Source organism: Dipteris shenzhenensis, chromosome 33 (genome assembly GCF_047967505.1).
Source record: "Dipteris shenzhenensis isolate YYH24624 ecotype China chromosome 33, Dip_SZ_1.0, whole genome shotgun sequence".
Lineage (NCBI taxonomy): Eukaryota > Viridiplantae > Streptophyta > Polypodiopsida > Gleicheniales > Dipteridaceae > Dipteris > Dipteris shenzhenensis.
The window spans coordinates 9,139,453-9,140,489 of record NC_141628.1 but is presented as its reverse complement, the minus strand read 5'-3'; the positions used below and the strand labels follow the sequence as shown (position 1 = coordinate 9,140,489).

Sequence of the window (1,037 nt, the reverse complement as noted above, 5' to 3'; positions counted from 1 at the left end):
AAATTTTATTTCATGAAATTAATTAAAGACATTTTAAGCTTCCAACTTGAGACCCAGCAAAACGGGTCTCCAAGGTGTCGTAGACCGGCCATGCATAAAAATTGGATGGATGCATTTCATCTTCCCAGCGAGAAATCTGGGGATCTTAAGGAGAATTTATCTCAGCAAAAGATTTTTACAAGTCGACAATGGCAGGGCCGAGCTTCTTGGAGCTGATGATCAATACTGTATGTATGGAGGCCAGGAAACATAAATATCTGCGCTATAAGTCGTGTTGAAGGATGCTATGCTCACGGGTGAAACGATAACGTGTCCTTGAGAGAACGAAAAATCACCTGTGCCCCCCACAATCGGTACTCCGGTTGCGACGGTTGGCATTATAACACCTACGAAGCTCAGTGTGCCGTTGTAGCGTGTGGTATTCAAGTTGAAGGTAAATGAACAGAAAACTGCGTAGCCATCGAAGCCAGCGATGGTAAAGAGGCCGACGGCAGAACCGACCTGCTTCGAGGTGGGCTGAGGGTCATCTGTGAGAGGATCATTGAAGCAAAGCGTGGCGCCAAACTGACCAGAGACAGGGGTGATGGTGCTAGAGCCAAGACCAGGGACGCCAGGGACGATAACGAAATCGGTGAAGTTGACATCGTCCTGCCAGTAAACTGTGAAGGAATCACGGCGAGCAGAACCCCATTGCCCATGGGGGTGGTCTTCACAGGCTGCAGGTATGGTGGTTGATGACAATATGAGAGCTAGCGAGAGAGCTAAGAAGGCCAAGAAGAAGGTGTTTGTGCCTGTAGTAGCCTTTTCCATGGTGGTGGGCTGTGTTATTGAAAGCTTGCTTTCGCTTCGTCTTCCTTCCTCCCATAGACCATATAGAGAGTCGTCCATAATATTTAAAAACTACACACATACTTGAATATCAATCTCTTTGTCTCGCATTTCCATTGACAACTTAACACGTTATGGTGACATACTTGAATATGTATATGTTTGTCTCCTCCTCCTCGCATCTCCATTGACCTTACATCTTCGATCCC

General features: G+C 46.6%; 1 protein-coding gene across 1 annotated transcript; it reads right to left on the bottom strand.

Annotated features, from left to right (window-relative positions):
- Window positions 1-219: 219 nt before the first annotated feature.
- On the bottom strand, window positions 220-810 carry LOC147879640 (disease resistance response protein 206-like). The gene has a single exon (XM_087371417.1). The coding sequence runs from the start codon at window positions 808-810 to the stop codon at window positions 220-222; it is 591 nt and encodes a 196-aa protein (XP_087227543.1).
- Window positions 811-1,037: the final 227 nt, after the last annotated feature.

What these genes read in the sequence shown, in the direction of transcription:
- LOC147879640 (XM_087371417.1), bottom strand. Translation starts at nt 810, where the DNA reads ATGGAAAAGGCTACTACAGGCACAAACACCTTCTTCTTGGCCTTCTTA.